Source organism: Aythya fuligula, chromosome 7 (assembly GCF_009819795.1).
Source record: "Aythya fuligula isolate bAytFul2 chromosome 7, bAytFul2.pri, whole genome shotgun sequence".
Taxonomy (NCBI): domain Eukaryota; kingdom Metazoa; phylum Chordata; class Aves; order Anseriformes; family Anatidae; genus Aythya; species Aythya fuligula.
In genome coordinates, this window is record NC_045565.1 from 5,508,469 (window position 1) to 5,533,483 (window position 25,015).

At 57.3% G+C, this 25,015-nt stretch overlaps 1 protein-coding gene across 1 annotated transcript; it reads right to left on the reverse strand.

Moving 5' to 3' along the window:
• Positions 1 to 653: 653 nt before the first annotated feature.
• Positions 654 to 24,722, reverse strand: ADAMTS14 (ADAM metallopeptidase with thrombospondin type 1 motif 14). Its single transcript, XM_032190702.1, has 22 exons — positions 24,650 to 24,722; positions 23,944 to 24,368; positions 19,370 to 19,505; positions 18,687 to 18,883; positions 13,246 to 13,329; positions 11,539 to 11,695; positions 8,960 to 9,065; positions 8,683 to 8,826; positions 8,259 to 8,391; positions 7,998 to 8,111; positions 7,302 to 7,450; positions 7,025 to 7,200; positions 6,405 to 6,538; positions 6,069 to 6,192; positions 5,798 to 5,881; positions 5,384 to 5,547; positions 4,850 to 5,018; positions 3,858 to 3,990; positions 3,478 to 3,685; positions 3,263 to 3,389; positions 2,918 to 3,028; positions 654 to 2,419 (listed from the first exon to the last, which is right to left on the reverse strand). Exons 1-22 carry the CDS (start codon positions 24,720 to 24,722, stop codon positions 2,118 to 2,120), a joined length of 3,450 nt encoding a protein of 1,149 aa, XP_032046593.1. The 3' UTR covers positions 654 to 2,117.
• Positions 24,723 to 25,015: the final 293 nt, after the last annotated feature.

Sequence of the window (25,015 nt, forward strand, 5' to 3'; positions counted from 1 at the left end):
GAGGTGAACCCAACGAAATTAATAAATATTAAAAGTTAAAAAGCTCTGAATCTGGTATGTACAAAACTTTACACATCGCATCGCTGGTGGCAGCGCGGGAGGGAGCAGGAGCTGGTGGGGTACGAGGGGTGTGGGGGCAGCACCACAAAACTTTGTCCCCTCTGCGGCACCGAGCACCCCAAAAACACAAGGCACCGACCCCCTCCGCCCTACAGCAATGAACCACTGCAAAAACTACTGCAAGAAAGCCATAATGCCCAGGACAGCACCGACCAGGGGAGCGCAGCTGGTATTTTTTTTTCAGGGCACCCAGACAGCAGCAGGAGCCGCGGGAGAGGTCTGTGCAGCCTCCCGCCAGGCTCTGCACGGGGTGGGGATGCTCCGGGGAGCGCAGACGGCGCCCGAAGCGAAGCGTTATCTTTGGCACAATAAATAAATGCTGCCCCTCCCGGCGGAGGGAGCTGCAAAAGGGGCAGGGTGGGGTGCACCCCGCTCTGTCCGCGTCCCACGGCGAGGTGTGCTGGGTGCTTGGCTCGACGCGTGGCTCCATGCCGTGCCCAATTCGTGCCTACGGGCAGCGGTGCCGGTGCCATTCAGAGCAATGCTCGTCCAGCCTCAACTCGGAGGTGATGGGGGGCAGGAGGAGCCTCTTTTGGGATCATTTGAGTTCCTCTGAGCTGCCCTGACCTCAAACACCTGACCATGTAACTGCTGTGGACGCAGCACCCTGCCTGCGCATCCTGAAGGCTGCCAGCACCCCTGGCCACCTCGCCAACAAGCCCTGGAGACCAGGTGTGGGCGCACACAGCACCACAACCCTGCTGGACTACAGCCCGTTCTGGAAAGCGAACTGGAAAGCGGGGAAAAGGAAGAGCACACAATTCATGGGTTTCCTTCCTGGAACCCGAGCACCGAAATAAAACCCTGTCTGCCACCTCTCCTCCGGCCACAAGAGGGAAGATGCTCAACGCCTCCTGTGCTCCCAGCCCTTCACGGCAAGGAAGAGGTGGATTTGGGGCATCCCCCCAGTGGAAGGTCTCCACCTCAGCACCCAGAGCCTCCTCCCTGCCAGCACTCATCCCCCACCTTCCTCCTGCCTCCAGGGCCCTTGGGGATCCAGCTCCCCTGCCAGCTGCAGGGGGCCCCGTGCTCCTAAAGTGCTGTGCATATATTTAGTACTCGGCACAATGTTTTAATGGCACTACTCACCCCCCTTCTCCCACCGTAAGACAAAAGGTGGGGGGGTGAGAGGGCAGCTCCCACCCGCAGAGGAACCCTAACCCCTTAGAGCTGAGCCCAGCGTGATGCCATGGGCACAGCGGCGTTCCTCCTGGCATTGGGGCTTCCTAGCTTTCCCCACGGGACCCCACAACGTCTTGGTGCCCTACAGACACTGGACACATGGGAGAAGAAATTGGGGTCGTGGTCATGGGGACGCTGGAAGGTGGTGTTAGTACAAAGCTGGCCACGGGCAGTATTGGCTAAAAAAGTCACCGCCAGGTGACAGGCATTGTGTAAACCCTGTTTCTGGTCTTTGGCCTTGTCCTTATTGCTCGTGCTATGGTTGGTCCTCGTAGAAGAGGTCTCAGAAAAGAGGTTTTTGAAGGAGACCCCAGCTCCCACCCCAAAGCTGGGGCACCACAAGCACCGTGCCAAGCGCTCCGGCAAGGCGAGGGGGGTCCTGCAGGAGGCAGGGGCTGGCCGGGGAGCCAGGGTCCTCCTCCCCATCCTATTTTGTGCTCCTGCTTGTGGGGAGAGGAAAAGGCAACATTAAAGCCCCCCCGTTTAGCACCTTGAAAGGCAGTGGCCGGTGGCTCCCAGCCACCCGCAGAGGTAAGAGGCCCGTCCTGCAGCCGAGCTGCTTTTTACTCCTTTTGACCTTTTTCTTTTTTCATCCCTGCGGCACTGCCAAAAAAGTGCCACAGCAGGGAAGGGGGGAGGAATAAAAATCACGGGGAAACAGCAGTTTTCCCAGGAATTTCGGGGTGAGCCAGGTTGTCTCCAAACCCAGCTGCCTGTGAAAACCACTGCTGGAGGTGAAAGGAAAGAGAAGGGGAGATGGAGAGGGAGGAGGAGGGAGGAGGAAGGCTCCACGTGGCCAGGGGGTCCCGGAGGGGTTACCTGGCTGCATGGCCCCTGCCCTCGCCCTGTGTCCCCTCCGATAGCTCGCTTGGGGCTGGGGTCCCGGTGGTGGCACCCACCCCAGGTGCCCCTGGCCCTGGGGAGCCAGGGGGCAGCGGGGAAGTGGGGCTGGGGGTTCCTGCGGGGGAGCTGTGGGGGGTACCAGGAGGCGAGGCGGTGACGGAGGCTTTCTTGCCGCAGGACTCGCAGCAGAGCTTGTTGTAGCCGGGGATGGAGCAGTAGCGGGCCAGGACCTCCATCTGGCAGAAGATGGACTTGTCCCCGAGGCAGGGCTCCCCTGGAGAGGGACAGGGACAAAGCGGAGAGCGAGCATCAGCGAGCATGTGGGGTCAGGGTGGCGTTTGCCCTGACCCCACAAGAGGTGGAAAAAAGTTGAAAGCCAGTGCCTAGGGAAAGGCAGAGGGGAGTGTGGTGGATCCCCAGCTCCACGAGGTGGCAACCGAGCGCCGGGCTGTGCACCAGAGCCAGGCAGGATGAGGCAGCCGAGGGGCAGATTCAGCCCAAGGTGGCTGCGGGACGCATTCTACCCCCAAACCACCCCCACAGGAGATTGCAGGGGGCCCTGGGGTCACACAGGGGCTGGTAAGGAGGCAGTGAATGAGGACCAACACGGGTGAAACTCCTGCTCTCCAACGGGGGATGGATGATGCTCAACCTCCTCCTCTAGGGAAGCTGAGAGGTTCAGCTGCGTCCTCATCAGAGAGAGGAGCACCTGGTGGCAACAGGAGGGCAGATGTGGCCTCCAAGCACCCAGTGCTCACCCTCGGACACTTACTGGGGGAGATCTTGCTAACGGGGTTTTTGGGCCCCTCCTGGGGCACCCACTGCCCTCCGGGCGTGACGTGGTCGCTGGTGTCAGCGCTGGCCGTGATGCTGGAGGGCTTCCCTGCAGAGAGAGTGCTGGGTCAGCGGGGCCTCCATGGCTCGCGCTGCGGGCACTCAAAATGGATTAAAAGTGTGGTTTGGGTGTTTTGTTGTTCTTTTTACAGAGATTTTTTTTTTTTAAAGAAACAAGGACCCTCAGGTAATGCCTGGTTGGCCACCCAAAATAAAACCCACGTGCCTAGGGGGCACACAACAAGGCCAGGCCCCCCATACCCCCCGGTGCCACCGCTCTCACCCGGACAGACGGACACGTGGCAGCCCCGGACGGCCTCTGGCTTGTCCCCGTGGCAGCGCCCACCGCTCTCACTGCCCTTGCAGACCACCTGCCGCTGCTGCACGCCGTCCCCGCAGCTGGCCGAGCACTGCCCAGGGGGAGAGAAACCGTGTGGGCGACGGCTCTGGGGACACCCCGGTGGCTGGGAAGAGTCCCCAGAGCCCCAGGCAGCTCACCTGCGACCAGGCTCCTGTCCTCCACTGCGCCGGGCAGGGTAGGCGGCCGCAGGGCCGGCGTGTCTCCGGCCGCTCGCCGCTGCAGTACTTGGCGTGCAGGGTGCGGTTGGTGCCGTCCCGCAGGCGCTGCACGCACTGCACAGCCCGCGCCTGCAGCCCCAGCTTGCCGCAGGACTTGCTGCAGGCGCCCCACTCCTCGGCCACCCAGCTGCAAGGGTCGGGGGCAGCGTTAGTGGCGGGGCGGGAGAAGCCCCCGCTCGCCACGGTTCAGCCAAAAAACTGCTCAGTGAGGTGGGACGGGAGCAGGCACACAGCCACCCAACCACCCACCCACCCACCCAACCACCCAACCAACCACCCACCCACCCGGGGGGACTTACGCAGGCTGGGAGCACTCCTGCAGGTTGCACCGCCGGCGGATGGGCTTGGGCTTCTTGCCGTTGTCGCACAGGTTCCTGTGCACCATGCGGTTGTCGCTCTTCCGCCGGCAGCCGTACTTGGTGTACTGGATGCCTGGGGGAGCGGGGTGTGGGCACTGAGGGGTCCCACAAGGCTCCCCAGCCCCCTGCACCCCTGTCAGGATGGGTCCTCGGAGCTCCTGTGGGACCCCAGCGCACCGCAGCGCTTCACCCAGGCTTGCCGAGGATGCTCTGAGGGGTGCTGGACCCCCCCCGGGTGCACGCGCAGAGAGGGGCTGTGAAGGCTAAGCAAACTCAAGACCTCCCCCAAAACTGGGTGTGTTTTGGGGGAAACTGCAGGAGCACAGCTGCGTTTCTGCAGCCAGGAGGAACAATCAGCGCACGGCAAGCGCGGCCAACGTGCTGCTGCGCTCTGCCAACCCAACGGCGCTTGCCCAGGAGCGGAGCAGATCAGGGCTAAGCTAGCGTAAAACGTGAACTGTCTGTCACCCCGCGGGACAGCCCCGCTGCAGCACGGTCAGCGGAGCAAGCGAGGGCTCGGTTCCCATCTCTGCGCGTCCCAGAATCTTCCAGTGTCCACGCCAGGAGTGGCAAGGCGCAAGCCAGCACAGCCTGCTTAAACCTTCTCATTTATTTCAGCACGGAGCCGTGGTTTACTCGCTCTGCTCCTTCACCAGCCTTGTGGCAGAAGGAGGAAAAACCCAGGGGAAATAAACCCACCCGCCCTCCTTCTCAGCACCTCCTGCTGGGTCTGCCTATTTCCACGCAGGTTTTAGTCGCCCGCAAGATGCCGCTCCTTGGCCCAAACTGAACCCACTGCTGTCTTAAACCAAAAGTGACTGCTACAGAGGTGCAAAGAACAAGCCAGAGATGCCCCAAAGGGCTCAGGCACTGCCTGACACCCAAACAACCTCCCAAGTGCCCCTCGGAGCCTCCCAGGAGGGGAAAACTACCTCCTCCGCACGCCTTGGAGCACTGAGACCAGCTCTTGAGGGCCCACTCGTAGGAGTCCATCTCCTCGAGCAGCACGTTGTTGTTCCCGATCATCGGCAGCAGGTCCTCGTGGATGATGTACCTGTACATCAGGCTGCTCCTCGACTCCTCCTCCTCCCGAGGGACGACCTGGTGGCACAGAGGACAAGCAGAGGCAGGGAATGAGACCGTGGGAGAGGGGAAGGAAAACAGAAGGCACAACAAACCCCGTTACCACCTCCAGCACGGTTAGGTGGGCTCTGAACACAGAGCCTACCCTTTGGGAACTCACCTCTCCAGTTGCACAGAAAGATGCTGCCCAAATTTCCCAACCCCAGCCTTGAGCTGCGTGCCCTCTGACTCCCAAACTCCCCAAATAAATGAGACCTGGGTCAAAACGCCCTTCCTCAAGATCCTCCCATACCTCCCCCATCCCACCCCAGACCATCTCCCCGCCCTGTCCCGTTGGGCAGTGGTTGTCCCCGATGGTCCCAGAGGATGTGTCAGCCACTTACCAAAACGCTGATGGCTTCGTGCAGAGGGCCGCTGGTTTTCAGGCTCTCCTTGCCATCTTCAATGGTATATTCCCACTCCAAGCCCATCTCAATGAACACTTTGCTTTTGGCTTCTTTGCCCTTGGCGTTAAGGATGAAGTTACCCGTAGCTTGATTCTTAACAGCTGGAGAAAAAAAAAAATCAATATTGCAACTACTTCTCCTCCGATCACCACCTTTGAAGTGTTTGAATGACCTAAATAGAAGCCTCTGGGTGGGAATAGTCAGAACAGGGCTCAGAGTCAGTGGAGGGAGAGGTGAAGAGAGCTGAGCAGGGACCAGGGCAGGATGCCACCTCCACGTGGCTCCCCACCTCCCCAGCACCAGCCCTGGTCCTCAGCCCAGGCTGAGGAAAGCCATCCCAGCAGGACTCACCGATGCTGTGGGATGCCGGCTCCATCTCTTCTATCTGCACGTGCCTCGCCCCAGCAGGAATCTCAAACATCTTCAGAAGACCCACTGAAAGGGGCGAGAGGGGAGGACGGAAAGAGAAAGCTTTCAGGGAAGGAGCAGCGGGGCAGGTGGGTTTGGTCCCCCTGGATGCCACCTCCTTGTCATGCTGCCGTGGGACAGAGGTGGCTCTGGGGGTCCCCGTCCCGCTGCCCCCACTCGCAGGCTGGGCTACGATCGAGCACAGCCCCCTCACCCTGCTGCTTGGGGGTCTTGGCCAAGGTGCCCTTCACCGTCCGGCAGTGGGAGTTGTCCCCGCCGCAGACCCCACACTTGTCCTCCTGCTTCAGGGAGCCCACCTCCTTGTCGCAGCCGACGTGCTGTCACCCGAGGGGAGAGAAGGCAAACAGGGGTTACGTCCCCATGGCACAGCTGTGCAGTGCTTGCTCCCCACATCTCCACCACCACGATGTGCCTGGCTGCACATTGGTTGGGTCTCTGGGCTAAAATCCACGTCTCCAACCCCAAAAAGTGTTGGGCGAAGGGAAGGTATGAGGTGTGCCCTCTCTCCTGGGCAGGGTCAGCTCCTTACCACGCACTCGCCCCGGACACAGATGCTGTAGGGGTCCCGGTAGCTGCACCTGGTACCGTCGTGAACAACCTGGTTCATGAACACCACGTCCCCTGTCCCCTCGGACTGGCAGATCAGCTCGCACTTCTGGGCATCTGGGGCAAAACACAAGGCACAGGGAGAGAAAAAAAATTGAAAAACGTTTGCTGAGATGCATTAGGCTGGGTGAAAATAGAAACCCATCTCAGCTTGTGCCTGTGAGCACAGCCAGACTCCACAAGAGATGTCCGGGACCTGGCTGCTTGACATTGGATGATTGTTTCCAGCTCTGGAGATTTCTACAACCCAACTTCTGCACGTGTGGCATAGCCGCCAACCCAAAGCACTTGCCACCAGCATGGTTTCTTCTGGCAGGCAAGGCTACCGATGGCTTTTTGGGTGAGAGCACCAAGACCAAGAAGGTGGAAGGGAGGTGCACGTCTAGGTATAACAGCACCCTACAGCTCCCATCCGTGGGAGGAGAACTGCAGATGGTGCTTCCACTGAGGGCTACATCAACCCCACGTGCCTGCAAGCTGGCCGTCACCTCCGGGCACCCAACCACGGATGGAGCAGGTCCTCGAGGAGCCACTACCACTCACCGTCGTGATGCTCATACGGCAGCCACGCGTGCTTGCTGTTGTCGTGGGTGTAGTAGGAGTTGCGCTTGGAGCACTGCTGGGCACGGAAATCCTCGTAGGGCCCCGGGCACTCCTCGCTGTTGCACACTTGGTGCTCATAGGTGGCTCCTGGGCAGTGGCGCCCACCATAAGCAGGACTAGAAAATAAAACAAGGGCGTTATGAGAGCACTGGGGTGGGGATGCTGCTCAAGCATGGTGCATCTCCAGCTTGCCCAGCACGCTGGAAGCCAAACGTACGGCGGGTCGGTGCAGCTCCGGCTGCGGGAGCGCACGCCACCGCCGCAGGTCCTGGAGCAGGAGCCGAACTTGGACCAGGAGCTCCAGCCACCATCCTGGCTGTACAGCTGCTCCGACGTCTTCCAGATGCAGTGACCCTTGAAGCACCACTGGAAGAGAGGAGAAAGAGGGGTGGCTCGGTCTCAGAAGAGGAGCAGAGACAAGCAGGACCTTTGATTCCTTCCGTAACACCATATTTTTGAGATCCTGGCCTAGTTTTCTCTCTCTGGTCATAAATGACCTCTTATTACCCATGCAGATCCTCCAGCAGGCACTGAATCAGGCCTGAGTCCAGGACTGAAGCAGCCCATGGGTGTCTCCCTACTGGCTCAGGGGCACCCCAGCCAGGTGGGATGAACCCAAACTTCTGCAACAAGCCCCCAGACGACTTCATTTGCACCCAATATTCAGCTTTCCACATCTCCTGGCTTCCCATTCCCCGTTCTCTGAAGCTGCAAGTCCTTCTGTATTCATTTACTCATCATTAAGGGCAGATGGCTCAGAAGAACAAGGTCCTCACCCGAGCACAGCCACGCTGGGCAACCAGAGTGGAAAATGAGGCATAAAGCTACTTCTTCAAGCAGGAGAGATGCCAAAAAGCTACAGCAAGGGGGTGGAAAGCCAAACACCCCCCGACACCACAGGCATGGCCAGTACCTTGCCCGAGGAACACTCGGTGCCATCCAAGGGAGGCCCCTTCTTGGTCTTGCAGAAGTAGGGGTTGTCCGGGTGGCTGCACCACAGCTGCTTGCAGGGGTCAAAGGTGCGGAACTGCAAAGCCAACGCGACATGGGGGGTGGTGGGGCTCCCAGCACCCGTCCTACCCCATGGAAAGCCTTCTCCCAGGGCAGGAGAAGGCCCAAAGCTCCTGGTGGGTGCAGGCTGGGGTGATACCAGCAGGGCAGGGGCTGTACTCACTGCTGTGCAGGTTTTGTAGCCCACACCGAAATCGAAACGGCACTGCTCGTCCATGGAGTAGTTGATGCCCGGCAGCTCGGGGAGCACGGGCCACTGGTGCTCAAAGGGGTCGTCCAGAAGGCAGTCATAGGAACTGTTGGATGGGGGGCAGAGATCTGGGGGGCTTCGCTCCTTCCCTCACCCCCAGCCCTCTCTCCAAACCCGGATATTACAAAATCCCAATTCTCTGAGCTCCATCAGCAGCCAAGAGCAACCCTACGACCTGCTCTGCCTTCAGGGTTTCCTGCTACTCTGCACGGCCCCGACACACAAAACCGCTCTGTGTGTTTCTACGGCCTTTACGCAGCACAAAAAAATAATGGGTAGCCTAAGGGCCTGGCACAGTCACGCCACGGGAGAGGAGGAGGAGTTCAAGTCGACCTACTGGATGTAGCGGTTGAGCTCCTGCTTGCTGCAGCGGGACCAGTGGTAGCGGTGGAAGGCGGCCTGGACCAGCGGTGCCATGATGCTGCCCATGCTGGTCTCGTCGGCGCACCGGTTGCCTTGGCCATCGTGCTCCATGCCCAACCTGTTGGAAAAAGCCAGCGAGCCAGGTTTCCCACGGGCCGTGGCTTTGCAGCGAGCCTTTTGGGCAGAAAGGGGTGCAGAAAGCTCCTTGGGTCAAGCATTTGCATGGCAATAGCTCTGTCCCTGTCACCTACACATGGCCGGTCTCGTGGGCGACCACGAAGGCTGAGGAGAAGCCATCCTCGTGGTTGAGGGTGCAGCTGCGGAGCGGGTGGCACATCCCCGTCACCGGCGCGTAGCCTGGAGAGAGAGAGAAGGAAGGAGAGAGGAGGAGAGGAGAGATAAAGCTTTTGAGAGAGGCAAAAATCAATAAATGCAGTGATAAGCAAGAGCTGATCCAGTGGTAATCCATGGGCAGATCCCTGGGAACACAAGCCAAGGGAACACAACCATGCCAGAAGAAGCTTGCAGCAGGAGCTCAGGCACAGAGCTGCACCTCCAGCACATACCTCGGCACTCGGTGGCCCCGGAGAGTCAGGCTGGTGCCCATAACCCAGCCAGGGGTGCACACAGAGCTGGTCACCCTCGAACAGGACCGTCACCTGGCTGGTGGTGCCCCACGTGGCTGCAGGAACCCTCCTGAGAGGCAGGCACTGACGATGAGGACCAAGGGGCTTTCCGAAGCAGCCCGCTTCACTAGAGGTGGTCATAGTTTTCCTAGGAAGTGGTTGTTTTTCCTCTTCCCCACATTCAAGTGGGCAAAGAGACATACTCAACACAACAAGCCAGCTCTCAGACAGCAACTGCTCACCCAAATTGTGTGCTCCATGGACACCTCAGTCAAAAGGAGAGCAAAAGTCAAAGTAGGAGCTTGAGAGCAAGACTCAGGTAATTGGGTTTAACCACACAGTAATGAGTCAAATCCTGGGCAAATCGTTTTAAAGGATTTTTTTTTTTCCATTAAACTTTCCACAAGAAAGAGCAGCGATGTGGAAAGTTTTCTGTATGAGAGCAAGTGTATTTTGTCTGGAGTGAGAACGGGATAAATTCCCAACCAAGGAGGCTGTCGGTGTCTGGCAGTGAAACGGGGCAGGGGAATACAGAGAGGTTGGTGGCTCCAGAGGGCAGGCACTGCCTCTCATAATTAAGACGTGGTGAGAACTGGAAGAGGTAACAGGGAGAACAATGATGAGAACTACCTGAAAAATACTTGATTGACACAGAGCAGACCCGCCTGCAAACACGTATCAGACGCAGAAGTGAGGACATGCTGATGTCCTCGCTTTATCAACAAGACACAAACCAGTCTCCCGCTTCCTCCACACGCATTTCCTTCTTCTGCACGGATATTTTCCACCTGCTTTCAGCCCCTCTGACCATTTCTCCCACCTGGGCATGCTCAGGGGCCAACCACGCATGACAGTGGTGCAACAAATTACACCTTGCAAAATTATCCGTCAGAGGAGGCCAGAAAGATCTCCAGACGTGCCTTCTACAGAGGGACATGGCACTCCCCTCGCTCAGCCGGGGCTTTGCCACCAGGAATTCGGCATTTACCACCACCTGCCCGCCACCCAGCAGCATTTATCTTGGAAAAGCAGAGCCCACGTGCGAGGGCGGCGCAGCTCAGCCTCCGCTTCGCGCCCTCCGGCTCCTCTCCACTCCAAAAGCGAGGATTGCATCAGCTTTCCAAGATTACTCAGTGCTGGCCACCGCTGCTCCCATCCATGCCGAGAGCTGCTGCCAACACCGGGAGGTTTTTATAAGCTCCCCGGGGCTCGGCTTGGCTCGGCAACAGAGAAGAGGGAGGCTGCAAACCACGGCGCTCCGCACGGCCGTGCGCCCGGCTTCACCTGACGCTGTCACCGGCACAGGGAGGGAGGCACGAGCTGTGTCCGTGAGCCCCCAGGGATGGACATTTTGGCTCCCTTCCTCCTGCCAACGTGCCAGAAAAGCTCCTCTTGCCAGTGCTTTCAGGCACAGTCACCTGGCCAGAAAGGTTCTAGAAAAATAGAATAAAAACTGGTCTTTCAGCCAGGGTGCCTCATGGCACCAAGACGAAGCTCCCAAAGCAGGAACCACCCAAGGTGGGCAGCTGGCAGGGTGGTTGCTGGAGCCACTGCAGCCAGATCAGGAGGCTCCTCTGCTTTTGGATGGCCAACACCACCTTCCAGTGGGCTTCTGCTGGATGTCCCCCATGGTTAATTCCTACTGAGGGTTATGGGGAGGGGAGGACTCCTCCATCTCTCCATCCATCCACCTCCTCCGTCTCCCAACCCTCCAGAAGGACCCACACTACACATCAGTGTGCGCAGAGCTACCGGCACACTCGTGGCCTTAGAGGGAACATCCTGATGGAGACATGAGACCTTGCCACCAGCAAGTAAGACCTGCTCCTGGGCTTAGCAATGCTCCCGTGTCCAGTTGTAGGAGGGTCAAGAAACTGACCCATGCGAAGCCAGGTTTTAAAGGTCCCTGAGAAGCTCCCTTTGGTATTCCATCTTTTTTTTTTACACCATTTTTAAACTGTTTAGGGCATTTTGGGACAAGGCGAGGACTGGTGCACAAGGAATAAAGATGCTCTTTTATCCATTGAGGTGGATGTCCTGGATTAATTCTGCATTTCTTCTGCTCCACACAAAAAACACCCATTTTTATGGCTTTTTCCTAGACCCTGCTGGCCATTCAGCAGCCTGTGCTTGCGAGAAATCCTCTCCCCTTGCTGGCTTTCCCCCAGCAAACTGCACGTACCTGATGGAGATAAATACAGTACCTTGCATACCTGCGGGACCAAAATCTTGCCTGGTGAGGAACACGGCGTGGTCGTGGTACTCGGCGTGCTCTGGGTCGGAGCGCTGCTGCGAGTGAGCCCAGCGGCAGACCTGCTCCAAGCTGCGGGATGGGTTCCCTCGCTCTATCAGGCTGACTGACTGCGTGCAGGAACAAAATAAACAAACAAATAAATAAAATTATTGTTGTATTTTTTTAAATCCACCGCCTGGATGCGCTGGAAAGCAGAGAGCATCCCGACTGCGATAGAGCTTGACCCAGCAGGTGGAGGTGCTCCAGGGCTGTTTTAGAGCAGACACCCTGATTTTCATCTATTTTTCTTCAAGATGGGCATTTTGCAGAGGTGCTGACGACAGCCTCCCAAGGGCTGAGCTGCACCTCAGTGCCCCAGCTGGAGCTCTCCTGGCGGGCAGGAAGGACTCTGCCCTTCCCATGGCCAGTAAATGGAAGCCACGGGGATTTTTCCATGGGGATAGGAGACAAAATGCCCAACCAGAGGGCTTTCTGAGACAGGTGGAAAGCTTGGCAGTGACCAGAAATAAGCGCTAAAGTAGAGCGGGCTGCGCTGTCTGCACCGTGTCATTTTCCAGGACGCGCTCAGGAAGCATCAGAGACAACCGGCGGTAAGCTGGGATCCTGCCTGGATCCAAACATCTGCACATCGCTCCCACGTCACCCCCTGAACCTAAACAACGACAGAGCTGGACACGCCAGCTGCCTCCAGCGCAGGGTTTCGGGAGGATTAAATCATCCTGAACAGAACCCTTGAGTCCTCATCCCTCCGGTTGCTGGCCACAACCCCACCGCTCCGAATCCCTTCCCCTCCATACATCATCCCCCGGCCCCGAGCACGGACAGGGCTGGGAGGAAGCCAGACACGCTGCTGGCTTTTGTGCATGGAGATGACGTTCCCGGTCTGCCAGGAATCTCCCCAAATGAGCCTGCCTCTGTTCTTATCCCCCTGCTCCTGAGAACCATCGCTGGGTCTCTAGGATGCGCTTGTTTTTTTCCTGGCCAAGCAGAAACAAGCAGGGCTTTTCCTCCAAGACCTATTGGGGCTGCTTTGTGGACCACACACAGATATGACCGCGTTGGACTCATTAATATTCTTGCTAGAGCAATTCACGTGGTGCAGAAGCTTGCCACAAAACCTATAGCAAACTGCGCTGCTTCACAGAAAATCTTTTGGCTGCCACACTCAAAAGAGCCTTAAAAACAAAAAGCAACCTGAGAAACCAGGAGAAACGTCCCCGTGCTCACTCTGCCCAGGCCATTACAACTGCTAAATCCTACAGTGATGCCCCAGGGCTGCAGAACAGCCAGGCAGGGCTGCTGGGACACGAGATGGTGGCTTCAGCTTCTCCTCGCTGACCTCCACCTCTTGCCAATTTGGGAAGCCACCTTCATCCCATGGTTTATGGGATCCCAAGGGTCCCACAAACACCATTGGGACCCTTCCAGCTGTCTCAGCAGGTGACACACGGCTGCACAGAAAGCCCCATGGCCACCCGTGATGCTCAGGATATTTGGGGTCCCCCCACTTCTCCTGTCCCAGCTCCGAGGACAGGTTGGCCACACCACAAGCTTAGCAGAGGTGGCTCTCCAGGGCCTCAGGCTCCAGAAACCACCCGGAGAAGGGTTCACGTTCGTCCCTGCTCTGCACAGATGTCAGCACAGGCACTGTCCTTACCTGGCGGTATCCCACCATGATCATCCTGACCAGCACGATGTTGATGTGAACGCCCAGGGACTCATCGTGATAAATTTCATCCACCTGAGGGGGAAAAAAAAGCAAAGCAGAGGGCAGCTCAAGGCCTTCACAGCCCTGAAGCAGGCCAGTGCCTGCAGCCACTTCTCCCTCCTGTCCTCCGCGCTCCTGCACTCAGCATCCTCCCACCAGCTCCCCACTCCTGTACTCTGCTGGAAGAAGAATGGGTTAAAATAATCACCTTTTGGGGTTTTTAAAGCAAAACATTGGGAGGCAGAGCTGACGGGGGTCCAACGTCCTCCCTTTCCAGGGATCCTGTCCCATTCCCCCCAGGAAGGTGCCTTCCGTTCCTGTAGCACCAAGCTACCATCCACCTTCCCAGCCACAGGGAGATGTTTGGCCACCAGCTGAACACATAAATGCGCAGATAAACACACACCCCCCGAAAATCATTGCCTCCTGGCAGGGAACACCGCTCCCCAGCGAGGCCCGGGCCCGCTCTCTCATTCCTCTCCCACTTCCCAAGACCTCCCAAGACCAGGTGCAGAGAGCGCGTCGTCTCCCTCCTCCCAGCCCAGCTGCTTTGCTTCTTGTTGCTCTTGAAAAACCACAAAGCAAACCAGCCAAGTCTGAATAAGCGAAGTTTCCCAGCAATCGGTGGCTCAGATGGCCAGGGATATCTCCCGTCCTGTCAAGAGCCTTCCCCCTGTGGACCTCCTCCACCAAGAGCATCTCACAGCGAGCCTTTGCCCCCTTGAGAGCACAAACTCATCAATAAAAGGAAACCCTTGGGCTTTTAATGTCCTTGAAGTTGGTGGGAAGGGGAAAAAAAAAAGGCTTTTCAGGGAGAGGCGAGAGATCTTATCAAAGCAAGGGCATTACTCAGTTGCAGCAGTGAGTCAAGTTTGACCTAGCACCTCAAAAGCCCCCAGGAGAAATCCACAGGAGAAGACAGCACAAGCAGAAGAGCAGGGAGGGCTTGTGAGTCAGTGCCATGTACACCAGCATCTGCTGCTCTGCAAAGGAAATCATGAGTTACAGCCTTCTTTTTCTGTACTTCAGCAAGAACAAAGCCTGAAAGGGTGGCTTTTCCCCCACCCGCTCTGTAAGCGCCACAAAAAGGATTTTTTCATTCATTTTTTAAACTCAAAATTTGGAGCTCACCTCCCCTTGTTCCCAAAGGAGGACCCAACAGCGTCCTGCCCCATCACCCCAAAAGCGATGTGGGGAAAATGATTTCCCTTGGCTCTGCCACAGCTTTCCAGACTAGAACATGATGTTTATAAGCCAGATTTACAGTGTGTTTTTTTTTTTTTCTCTTCCCTTTTCTATTTTTTTTATTTAAGCTTACACTTGAAACGGAGGGCCCTGCCTGTGACAACTGACGCAGATGCGGCACGGACCCAAGGCTGCGATTTTCCAGGCGACCTGAGAGCTTTATGAGACCACGATTGACAGGCCGGGCTTCTGTCTGAAAGCCCGAGTCAGTCCATTCCTAAACCCATGGAGAGCCAGCATTAACGCCGCCGCGTGACAGCCGCTCTGGGCTGTGCAGAGAGGTACCACCAGCCCTGATCCTGCCCCATCTTGAACGTGGCAAAACAGCTGAGAAAAAATAAATAAGTAAAGCCCTAGCAGATAAATAGATAATAAATAGATAAAGCTACTGTGTTGCTGCGGGTGCACGGGCTGCAAGACCTGCGGGGAAAAAGCCTTTTGCCCAGCATGGAGAGGCACCGCTGCACCGTGTTCCCTTCGCTCACTGCAGTCGAGATGCTTCTCAGCGCCGTGCTTTAATGCATTTGGGAAGAATAAAGAGGATGGGAAGGATCCTTTCTGAAGCTCTTCTCTGGGACGTGGTGCGGAAAAATTCCTGCACTCAGGCGCCGTGGACAGTGAAACTCATCAACACCCACACAGCACTGTGAATCTTTCTTCTTCCATCCTTCTCCTTTTCAGTCTTGATGGAGAAGTGACTGCAGGCAACAGCAGCAGGACCACCAGCAGCTCATAAACTGCTCACAGAGGGACCAGGACACAAGCAGCTGTATTATTGCAGGATGCCAATCCCCCAGGGCTTTAAAATCAGCACGACACCATGCGCTGGCAGCAGCTGAACAGGGTGCCCGCTGTCTGAAGGGAAGGGATCTACCCAGGTGTTTTCAGCCCCTCGGCAGGGCACCGAGGGCTCTGTGCCCCCCAGATGCCAGCTCTGCAGTGACCTTTGCAGATAATTCAGAAAGCAGACGTGGAAGCAGACTGCCCAAGGCTTTCTGTTTGCTTAACCACTGACGGAGGCGGCCGGGGCTTGTTCCTGCAACCCCACCCGCAAGAGAGCATTTCGGAGCAGGGAGGAAGAAGGGATTGGCACGAGTCCCCCTGCCCTCTGCGGATGCCATTAGCAAGTCAATGCCTTCGACGAAAATCCCTGCAGAAAGCCCCCGCTCAGCAGATCGCTGCTGGAGGGACAGATGGTGCACAGAGCTCCTTATCTAACGCCGTCAGATGCCCGGCCTCTGCATCGCCGTCCGCTGCCAAAGAATGCTCTCCAATTTCACTGAACAGAGAAACAGCGCAGAAAATGTTTTAAAAGCCCAGCCTAGCTGCGTGTCGGGGCCACCAGAGCCGGACCTTGGGACCCCAGGGGGCAATGCCAAGGGAGAGCAGAGCGGAGACCCCGCTGTGTCCCGAGCCCACGGCAGACACCCGCTCCCCGCGGCGAAGCGCACCGCGGCCGTCTAGACTTCCCCGCTCTTGAGGGAAGGCAAACAAAACGAGAGCACGAGAAGAATTTGCCAGACGAGCAGAATAGCTGACATTTCAAAATCCCAGATCTTGCGGGCAGCGCAGCCAAGTCATCTTCGGCTTTCCCTTATCCCCCTCCTTCCCTCTGCATGCCCCTACGCGACAGGCTGTGCTGTCCCAAAACCAGAGCAGCAACCACACCAGCCTATATTTGGGGCAGGGAGTAGGGGGGGCGAAAGTGCATGCATGTGTAAGAACAACACCAGAGGTATTTTTTGTTGTTATTACATTGCTAGCAAGGAGGCGGCTCGTGGAGCAGACTTTTATTTTATTTTGCAAGCTCCACGGGGAGGAAAGAAAATCTCTGCTGATTTAGCCCCAGAGTTAGGTAACCCCAGGTTAAAAATAAAGCTGGAGGCTCGCTTTTTCCCCCAAAACTATTGTACGTGGGGTCTTGGTAACACTTTTTTTCACTTGCAAACAATGAACCTCCCGATGCGCCGGAGGGAGCACACAAGTCGCAGCCTGGATCTGACTCATGGGGTTTCCTTAGTAACCCGAAACAATGGGAAAACACCTCCGTGCTGTTACCCAAATTCCGGGGATGGCCCCGGCACCCGGCTGTGCTGGTGGGAGAAACCCCACCGGGTGCAAAGAGGTCCCATGGAGACCGCAGGGGAGAGGAGCTTGTGTGCGCCGCGTGGACACGAAGACGACAAAACCCTACAAGGACTGCGGGTTCCCAACGTTTGCCCCAAACCACGCTGTCTGACCCCATTTTGCCCAGCCAGGCTGGTGGCTTTGGAGCGAGGCTGTGGTTTTGGAATGAAATGTGCTTTGTCGGGCACCTCCAGCCTCCGCGCCAGCCCCAGCCCACCCAGGACCTCCCAGCTCCACCACCGCTTGGTACAAGCTCCTCCAAGCCCACAGCTCAGCCTTCCCCAACTCCACGGGGCCACCCTAAGCCTTGAGGGCATCGGGACGAGCAGTAGGAACCCCAGCAAGAAAGGGAGCTGACACATTCTGCTCCCCAAAATCACATTTCCCATGGCTGGGCTTTTAATCACCCTGGTTTAATGGGGCAACTCCAGCTCCCACCCAACCCGACTTCGGGGAGGCATTTCTCTGCATTATCCTGTTGTTTTTTCCCCCCTCTCTTTCCTGACATTGCTTCCCCCCCCCTCGTTATTTAATTCACTAAAATCCCCGGCGCTGCCTTTATCTGAGCAGCCAGCACCCCGCGCATTCCCTCCCTGAAAAGCGCTGCCTCTAAAGCATGAAATGCGGCTGAAAAATGGCCTTTTGATGCGAGCTGGCAGCCCCCAGGCGCTCCGCCCGGCCCCCGGTGGGAAAGGGCAATGAGCTCATCTCCGGCACCCGAAACGCGGGAAGGGCCCCGGGTCAGGCCGGGGACCCCGGGGCACCTCCCGCTTGCAGGATGAGTTAATGAAAAAACAGGGGAAAAAAAAAAAAATGTTCCAAAAGTGGATTTGTGAATACGGTGCCGGAATTTCAGAAGCCCTGGGAGAGAGCGGCTTTCCCACTGCTCTGCCCACCTGCAGGACCTCGCACCAGCAGCAGGAAAGCGCTGGAGATTACAAAGCTGCAGCCAAGGCATCAGCTTTTTAAAAGCAGCGACTGCTCCGGTTCCTTCTGTGTGTTTGGGGCTGGCCAAGTGAAAAAGAAAACACTTGGGGTTGCCCTAGCAGCGGGGCAGACGGGCTCATACCTCTTCTACAAGGTGGCAAAGCAGCCAATCCTCACCCCTCGTATGGATAATTTACCCTCTGCCACTGGCACTGCGGCTCGAGGCCTGCCTGCCAGGGCAGAAACGCTGCCAAAACAAGCAGGAGAGCAAAAAAAAAGCAAAACAAAACACACACAAAAAAAAAAAAAAAAGCAAAAGCATCCTCCTAGCTCAGTTATTTCAGAGCTGGCTGCACCTTTCTAACACTTCCCATGGCCATGCGAAAGAGTACTAAAAATAAAAATAGAGCAGAGGACAAAGCATAGAGAACTAAACCTCAGAAAAAGGTCCAAAGCACCAAAAAAAAGTATTTTTTTTTTCTCTCCCTTCCCAGTTTCTGAGTACCCCGTTTGCTATTGCGCAGCATTCCCCAAGGAAGCCACTCGAGGTAACGCTGGAGAGCAGCCACGCTCGTGCACCTCTGCCTCGCGGGGACAGCAGCTGGGAGAGGACGGGGCTTGGCTTTGGAGGAATTTCTCGCTGGGTTCCATCTGGCGGGCAGATTTCTCCTGCAAATCTGAACAATCCTCCTCAACAGATGGGGACCTTTCAAAACAGAGGAGTGGAAGGCACCAACCTCCTTCCCAGAACTCGCTGAGATCTCGGGCACACGCTCACAGGGTGATATAAGTTGGAGGAGACCTTCAGGGCCACCAAGTCCAACACCAGCCCAATCCAATGAGTCCCACCACTAACGCACACCTCTTAGAGCCACATCCACGCATCTCTGGGACACCCACGGGGACAAGGATCCCACCACAACCCATCCCAATGCCTACCCACCCTCTCCACAAAGAAATTCTTCCCGACACCCACTCCAAGCCTCCCCTGGCACAACGTGAGAGATGGCAACGGCCGGCAGAAAGAGGAGGTGCCCTGGAGGTCAGTTAACCCCCAAACCCTCGCCAATCCCCCCCGAGGAAAGCCTTACAATGTTCATGAGGGTGAGGACGTAGTTCTGGACGTGCTCCTTCCCGTGGAAGCGCACCACCGAGTCGTCCACCGCCAGCAGGACCTCGATGTTGTAGTCGTCCTTCCTGGCGTGACGCCTCTTGCGCTCCGCCTCGCCCAGCCGCTCCTCCAGCAGCTCCAGGGAGTTGGGGAGCTCGCCCACCCGCAGCCCGGGCACTAAAAAGGTGGCAGAAGGAGAAAAAGAAGAGTTGGGGAGACCCGACACAGACCCTGCAGTGATTTTGGGGCTGAACGGGGCACGAAGTGACTTGCTGGCCCCAGAGGAGGTGAAGGAGAGGATGAGGGGAACACATGCTGCCAGTGGTTCACTCCGTTTAAGGAGACTCAGCTGGCCTGGAAAGCCCCAAATTTCCCCCAGAATGAGTTGTGGAAGTGCTGCAAAGCCAAAAAGAAGCTCGTGATGCTGGGGGACAGGCAAGCCCTCGCAGTATAGAGACAAGGTGGTTGGGGGGCACCTTCCTGGAGCACCCCCCATCCTGGCACGGCCAAGGACTTTGCAAATCGCAGAAAACAGCACTGCAATTCTAGCCGCAATGCTTCCAAAGCAACAAGCCCATTTGGGAAAAGTCAAAACCACAGCTCTGCTCAGGGAAGGCTTGCTAATTGCCAGGTTAATTGGAGGAGACGGGCTGCAGGCCCTACCTTCGGCGCGGAGGCGCTGCCGGATGGCCGAGCGGCGGTACACCACGTGGGCCCTCCCGCGCGCCTCCGTCTCCTGCTGCCCCCGCTCCAGCGGCTCGATGAAGAACTCGGTGCTGTCCGTCCGAATCAGCCCGGCCTGCATGACGAAACAGAGGAAAAAAAGGGAAAAAGGGGTTGTTTTTTTTTTTGTATGTGTGGGTACACACGCGTACCAGCTGTACTCATAAAAGACTGGTGCAGGGCAAGGAAGGGGAAAAGACATCCTGAATAAACAGAATGTCCTGCTGCTGCCCCACCGTGCTGGTTTAAGGTCCACGAGAAACCATCGCTACCCCACGTCTCCTCCTGGCTGCGGAGCTGTCTCACCACACAGTTGGACACCACAAGCAGTAATTTTGGACGTTACATCATGTTAATTCTGTGATTCACGGGGTGAGCTTGCTGTTTCGGGGCTAAACGGGTTTGTTTGACCACTGCACCATTCGGGAGAGCCATCCTACAAAGATGCCCAATGCCTCCACCTTGCCCAAACCAGCTTTAGGTGCCAGCCAAAAGTCACCGCATGCACTGGGCAGAATCCATTACAAGATTCACACGTGATGAACCTCAATTTCTTCCATAGATGGGGGGGAAAGAAAAAAAAAAAAAAAAAAAAGAAGAGGGGAAAACCAACCAAAAAAAACTGACCACACTTCGAGTTATCTCCTTTCTATGGCTCTGAAGCTCCTTCCCTTCCCATCAACCAGAAGTTCCTCTGCCTCCTTCTCCCTGCTGGCGGTCACAGGCTCTCCCAGTTCTCCCCACACACGTCCCCGTCCCCAAGCCACATCCAGATGCCACCAGGAAGGAACGTGGCCGTCTCGCCGGTGCTACTGACGGCGATCGCAGCAGGGAGGAATGAAAATAAATACTCATCTTTGCCCGTGAAGCGTTTGGAAATGAACGCAGGGGAATCCCTTCAGCCCAGAAGCTGGAAAGCGTTACGAGTCCGACTACCTCCCAGACCAGGGGAAGATGAATGAGATGGCAAACGCCATTGGAAACATTGTCCTGGCTACCAAGTGCTCCTAATTAACGCCAAGCTCCCACAAAACCTGCCTGGCCGTCGGCCCGAGCGCTCCGTGGCACAGGCAGCACCTCCAGCCCGATGGTTTTCGGAGATCTGAGGACAAGGTGGGACGGGGCCATCGGCGCTGAATTTGCTGGCACCCATCGCACAGGCGCCTGGTTGCTCCTCCAGGGCTGCCTGCGGTTGAATCCCTGCCTGGAAAGCGCAGCAGGACGTATGGATGTGTTCCTAGAGCAAAGCCTCCCGCCGTACGTACCTACTGGAGTACTCATCAGGGTTGTTGGCACAGCTCTTTTCATCAAATAACGATTCGGAGACGTGCTGCATGGGGCTGGGCTCTGCCAACAGCAGGCTCCCCCTTGGCCACCCGGTCCCCCTTGCGTCCCCACGCTTGCCGTGGCATCAGCCAACCTGGCTCCGGCACGCTTCGTCAAATTTCCTGCTCCACTTCAGTTTTATTAGCTGCTGAACTCCTCTGGAAAGCAGGTTTGGGTATTTTTTTCCTCCTTCAGGAGGAATTTCGCCACGCTCGGCCGTGCTGGGCCCAATGTGCCTGACACGTGCACCTCAGGCCCTGCCTGCCACACGTCCAGGCCGGCTGCCCCAGGGGACACGGGGGGGACCCCAAGGCCACCAGGGCAGGACGTGACCAGAGCCCTCCCCACTACCCTGAGACGAGCATCTCGGGCTCAACCAGGAGCACCAGACAAACCAAGATGGACCCGAGGGGAGCCAGCCCGCAGGCCAGGTCCAGCAACAGTTGGGCAGAGGCTCTAAAAAATGCAGTTTTACCCCCCAAAAATCCAAATTTACACAACACCTTTCAACGAAATGCAGCATCTCAGCTATTATCACACTTCTCCTTGCTGCCTGCAACCCCTGAGGTTTTGGGCATGGGGTTTTACAGCACCCGTTCCCCACAGATGTAAAAGGGGAAGCTCTGACTGCGGACAACCTGATTTCTTTTTCAGGCATACACCTGCCCCACCGAGGCTGCCAACAGCAAAAAAAGGCGTTTTGCCACCCAATTTCAGACCCTCCCCTCCACCGACAGGAGCTGCCGGGGTTACCCCACACAGGGAGGTAAGCCAGGCACCCTCTCCTTGACAGAAAACCCGGCGGCTCGGAGGGCAGAGCCCCGGGCAGCCGCCCCAGGCATTGCAAACACGCTGGGATTGCGCACGCCTCAACGCGCCGAGCATTTCCCACCGATGGGCGCCAGCTTCCCCGCTGCCACCCCGGCACTCCCCCTGCTTCCCACCTTCTACCAGGGAAAAGGGAAAACGTTCGTTTTGCTGGAAGAAAAGCCAGCAACGGCGCCTCTGCCAGCACACGGAGGGTGAAGGCTTTTTTCCAGCGATGGCAGAAAGGAGCTGGCCTCGTGCCACCGGGACCCACGAGCACCCCACGAGCCACGGGGATGCCCCCAGCAGCTCCTCCCCGACCCCAAGGGGTAAAAGGTCCCCCGGGACCTCAGGAAATTCTGACGCCTCCCTGCAGCCAAACCGTGGAAAAATTAATAAACCCCGCTACGCTCAGCCAGAGAAGCAAACAGCGTGGAGAAGGGGGGAGCAGAGACGTGCATATGGATTTTTCCTATGCGCTTCACACTTAATTTGGACAAAAAGTCCCAGAAAGCGGCACTGCATGAACGCACACCATGCTCCACACCCTTTGCATCCAGGGGTCACACGAGGAGAGGGGCTTTGGGCAGGGGCACGGAGTCTTTCTCCATTAACTGCTGCTCCCCAAGGCTTCTGCTGCCACCCTATCCCAGGGAAATGGGGTCAGAAAACATTATTTGTAGGGCTTGTAGCTTCGGTTCAGGATGAATGACTGCAGAGAGCAAAACACAAGCACAGTGGCTGTAGAAAATAACCAGAATAATTCTTTGCCCTTCCTCCCCAGCAAAGGATGCGAGATGTGCAACGAAGGGCAGAGGAAACACAAAGCTGGCAGGCGCCCCGCTGCCGACAGCGCAACCCCGATTGCTCCGAATTCTTCTCCCCCTGAAAGTCACGGCAGCCCCAGCTCGAGTCCGGACACACGCTGCTAGAGGAAAGCCGGGTTGCCTGCAGCGAGATGCGTCTGCTGGGGGAGACTTTCTGCCGAGCGCTGCTTTAGCGTTTAGGAATTTGGTGGCTTGGACCAGCTCTGAAATCGTGTTTTGGAGGACAGCATCTTCCCATCCTGCTCGCAGAAAAAAAAAGGCAGATTTGCACGCGTGGGTGCCTGCGGCAAACAGCAGGCAGGAAAGGTGCCATGGGCTTGGCATCTCCAAAAAAAAAAATTACAAAAAAAAAATAAAAATCATGTCATTACATGGCTAAATGTGGATTTAGGAAATGCTTAATTTGCGCTGTCTTTTTCAAGAAATGTTTTTTTTTTCCTCGTTATTTATAATCTCAGTGCCTGTTTATACACAACATAATCTCTCTGTGTACACATTTGCAGTGTCCCAGAGCACTCTGCCCAACCAGAACAGAGCGGTCCCGCGCCTCCCACGCGCGCCATCCTGAGACTGGAAAAGCAAAAGATGCTCGAGGTGGACACATCCCAAAAATCCCACCATCTCCTTGCTCACCATGCCACCGGGAACTGCATTTGCATGCAACCTGCCTTATGAACCCAATTCCCAATGCAGAGGCAGCGCTACTGGTTGCTTGCCGGAGTCATAGGAAATATCTCCAAAGCTTTCAAGTGTGTCCAAATTCACCAGCCCCAGCAAGATCTGGGTCACGGAGAATTTTCTGCAATTTCCCAGCCTCGTCAGACTCAGAGGAGAGGCTTCCAAAATTGTGGATGATGAGCTAAAATTGCTGGCAAAAAATAAGCTGCTGGATGTATGCGAAATATTTATTTCTAGCCCTGCTGCTCTATCATTTCTGCTTGTATAGTAACACCACGCGCTGTATAAAAAGAAAGGAATGCCAAATTGTTTGTGCTAGCAGCCAAAAACAGCTGAGGAACTGCCAGAATAAAACAATAAAAAAAGAAAGGGGGGGGGAGTGAAATAAGTTTAGTGCAACCAAATAGTAACCTGGGAAGCAATACCGGGAGAAAATAGCAAGCACTGTCATGGAAAATGAGGACTGAATTGGGCTAAATTGGCTCAAAGGAAGTTTGAAGAGCAGTGATTCGAGATATAAAAAAATAAGGACAAGTTTTTAAAGTGCATCAAAAATAGGAGCCCCACGGGCAGGTCAGAGGCTGGGGATGAAGAGGGAATGCAGCCTGCCCTGAAAGCTCTGAACACATGAGCTATTGCCATAAACACCACAGTGCTCCCCAAAAAGATGCTCGGAGGAAGCAGGAGCTCACCCCACTTTGGTTAAGAAGCGTGACGCGTGGATAAGAGCCCCCAAAGCCAGCAAGGGGCGAGCAGGGAGGAGGCAGCATCACTCAGCTCCCCGCGGTGGTACCCAACATTTCGGCGCAGCATCTCCAAACCCCACACCTTGAGATCCTCGCCTCGAGCGACCCGACCCGCCGGCCTCGAGCTTACCAGCCCGTCGCAGTTGCTGATGGCCACGGCGGCGCCGGGCATGCCGGTGACGTCCCCGGTGAAGAGGCAGCGGTGCCGGAGGGGCTCTCGGAAGAGCACCCCGAAGTCCTCCTGCCACTCGGCCACGGCGCCCGGCGGCACGAGGCGCAGGTTGGGCCGCAGGCGGAGGTGCAGCTCCTTGCCGAAGACGGTGACGTTGAAGTAGAGCGAGCGGCCGGCGGCCCCGCCGCGCCGCGGGGACCCATGCAGGGCGTCGCGGGGGATGCGGCGGCGGGACGGGGCTGGGGACGGGGGGCAGGTGGCTTCGGCCGCCCTCGCTGCCGCCGCGCCGCCGGACACCACGTGCGAGAGGAAGCGGCCCCGGCAATCGGCGCTGAAGGGCACGATCACGCCATACTCGCTCAGCTTGCCGGACAGCAGGAGCTCTGCGGGGACAGATGGACGGACGGATGGACAGACGGACGGATGGACAGACGGACGGATGGATGGTTGGATAGATGGATGGATGGATGGATGGATGGATGGATGGAGAGGGCTCTTGGGGAGAACCCAAGCGCAAACCCCACCGCGTCCCTCCGCTCCCACCCTCTCCGCTGCCAACCCAGCCGCCCCCTACCCACCTCCTCGCCCCTTCCCCGGCCGGGCAGGACCCGGTGGTCGCCCCCCGCCTCCGAAACCCCCTCCCCAGCCCCACTCCCGGCTCTACCTGGGGCACCGGCGGCGGCCAAGCAGCCGTGCAGGGGGACGAGGCAGGAGAGCACCAGCCGCAGATAATCCATCGGGGGCCGGCGGCTGCGGGGCGGGCGGGATGCGGGGCGGGCGGGGAACGGTGCCCGCCTCCCCCCGCGCCGCCCCCGCCGCCGCCGCCGCCGCCGCCCGGGGCCGCCCGGAGCCTCCGGGGAACGGGAATGGGAACGGGAAGGGGAACGGGGACGGGAACGGGGACGGGAATGGGGACGGGCGGCGCCGCGCTGCGCGCCCGCGGCCGTGCGCGCAGCGGGGAGGGGCGGGGGTGGGGCCTGGGGAAGGGGTGGGCAGAGGGGCGAGGTAAAGGGGGGGGAGAGGAGGGGAG